Source organism: Trypanosoma rangeli (genome assembly GCF_003719475.1).
Source record: "Trypanosoma rangeli strain AM80 chromosome Unknown Tra_15.4_contig_00703, whole genome shotgun sequence".
Taxonomy (NCBI): domain Eukaryota; phylum Euglenozoa; class Kinetoplastea; order Trypanosomatida; family Trypanosomatidae; genus Trypanosoma; species Trypanosoma rangeli.
In genome coordinates this window covers 3,350-5,718 of record NW_021706406.1, presented here as the reverse complement: position 1 = coordinate 5,718, position 2,369 = coordinate 3,350, and the positions used below count along the sequence as shown (strand labels likewise).

Sequence of the window (2,369 nt, the reverse complement as noted above, 5' to 3'; positions counted from 1 at the left end):
GAGGTGTCTCTCTTCTTCTTGTATTGCACCCGCCACTCGGATCCCCACAACTCCGTGTGTGCGTAGCCACACGTAGATATCACCCACTCACGGCGAAATTGACTGCCTCGTCGCAGCGGCATTTTGTGTCGCAATTCGCTGAGATACAAAGAGGCAGAACACCCGCCGCCTGTTCCCCGTGAAAAGGAGAATTGACGCCACCGCATTCTCCCCCGCGACGCAAATATACGCTGCGCCCAGCACGTGGCGCGGTGCACGTGAATTCCGAGAGGGAATTGTTTGCCACGCGACTGGGCCGCACGGGGCGCAGCCCGCGAAGGCAGCCGCAGACACCTCCGTTTCCTTCAGTCGTCGTGGCGGCGGAACCCGCAGTTTCTCAGGGTGCCGGCGGCGTCGGCGGTGCTGCAAACAAAAAGAGTGCGGCAGCATATTCCCTGCTGCAAGAGCAGAAGCGGCAGCCCCACTCTGCGGCCACCGCACCACCCAGTGAGCCCCACACAATCTTCTGCATTTCTTATTTAGGCCGCACGCCCCCGCAAGGCTCCGCCACGGCAACACATGAAAGTGGAGGCAAAAACACCCCGCCACCGTCGCCACCAAGCCACACAACCTAAAATAAAGGCCCAAAGACAGGGAAGGACAAAGTGCCCGCGCGGACGCACCCACAGCAGCAGCAAACTCAGACAAAAGAAGTCGCCCACCCCGTGCCGCGCCGTTGTAGTTGGAGGCGCCGCGCTTCAAGACAACACTCCCACACGCAGCGCACTGCCTTCGCAAGGAAAGGGGGCGAGTCACAGCGCACACTATTCCTTTGTCGTTGTCTCGGCCTCTTCATAGCCACATAAGGCATCCTCCACGTGCACTGCAGTATATATATATGTCGTGTACGTGTGTGCCTGCAGATACAAAAATTGAAAGAGAGGAAGAAGAGCAAAGCGTGTGAGGACGCAGATACACACACAGAAGAGACGCAGGACGCAAAGATAGAAAAACTCGATGACTAAGACTCAAAATGGCACCGCAGCACGGGCAGTGGCAACACATCAGAAAAACAATTACCAAAAACAAAAACAAAAATAATCCTAAAAAACGTTTTCACAAAACAAAAACAAAAAATGTCGTGGAAGGCCCCTGTGCGATCCCCACAGTTCCACTCACATTTTGGCCGCATATAAAAACTTAATGATATAATCGTTTCAACCACCGAGAGGCCCCCGGTGTCCAGACACCGTTTAACTTTCACAGGGAACTGCGGTGTGTCGCTGTGGCCTTCATTCCTTCCTTTATTCCTTTTTCCTATCGGCGAACACACAATGCCGAGAGCGTCCGCAGCCGCCCAACGGAAGCGGTTAGTTGTTTTTATTTGTGTATTTTCAAACGAATTCAGTGGCCTGCACGTCAGCCAGCACCGTGACACACGTCCGCACCCACCAAAAAAAAACAGGACATAAAAAAGAAGGCCCCGGTTCCTCCCGCGGCGACAGCAGTGCGGGGCGCAGTGAAGCATCTCATACTGCCAGACAAACACGCAGGCTCAACGCCGTCGCCAAGAACGAACCGACAAAACAACAGCCAATAAAAAAACACATCCGTAAAGCAGTAAACCAACAAAAAAAAACACTGAACAAATGCACATAGAAAAAAAAACCGTTGATTCTCCTTCAGTCATTGCTAGAGGCAAACAATATAACAAACTAAAAAAGGGCGAAACAAAACAAATGAAGACCCCACGGTGCTGGCGCCGAAAGAAGAGCGCAATTTGTGGGTACAAAAAAAAAACGTAAAATAAAACAAAATGCGTGATTACCTTAGACTTTATTTGGTGTAAAAAGTAGGTGAAGAAACGGAGATGCTCTCAGTAGAAGCACAAACACCCCTCCACAGGGGTCCACTCAGCACAGGGCCGCAAAGCCCCATAGCCCCAATAGCAGCAGGAACAGCCTAGACACATCCGCAAGCGTGGAGCTGTCACCCGCATGTTGCTCGGATGCATCAAAGCTGACACCTGCACGTTGCTCAAACGTACTGGAACTGTCAAGTGTGTGTTCCCCAAATTTAACGAAGCTGTAACGAATACCATTCACAAATCTACTGAATCTGTTACTAATACCTTTCACAAAAGTAATTGAGCGGTGACTAACACATTACTCAGAGGAATCGAAGCCGTCACCTGGGGGTTTCCCAGACGCATCGTAGCTGCCATCTGCATGTTGCTCAGAGGCATCGTAGCTGTCATCTGCACGCTGCTCAGAGGCATCGTAGCTGTCATCTGCACGCTGCTCAGAGGCATCGTAGCTGTCTTCTGCACGCTGCTCAGAGGCATTGTAGCCGTCATCTGCACGATGCTCAGAGGCATTGTAGCTGTCATT

At 51.8% G+C, this 2,369-nt stretch overlaps 1 protein-coding gene across 1 annotated transcript, besides 2 other annotated features; it reads right to left on the bottom strand.

Moving 5' to 3' along the window:
* Window positions 1-87: 87 nt before the first annotated feature.
* TraAM80_09862 (uncharacterized protein) lies at window positions 88-429 on the bottom strand (the record flags this gene model as incomplete). Its single annotated transcript, XM_029386520.1, has 1 exon — window positions 88-429. One exon carries the CDS (start codon window positions 427-429, stop codon window positions 88-90), a length of 342 nt encoding a protein of 113 aa, XP_029233761.1.
* A 618-nt stretch (window positions 430-1,047) lies between these two features.
* Window positions 1,048-1,115: a microsatellite.
* Window positions 1,116-1,268: 153 nt separating this feature from the next.
* Window positions 1,269-1,298: a sequence feature (GA-rich).
* Window positions 1,299-2,369: the final 1,071 nt, after the last annotated feature.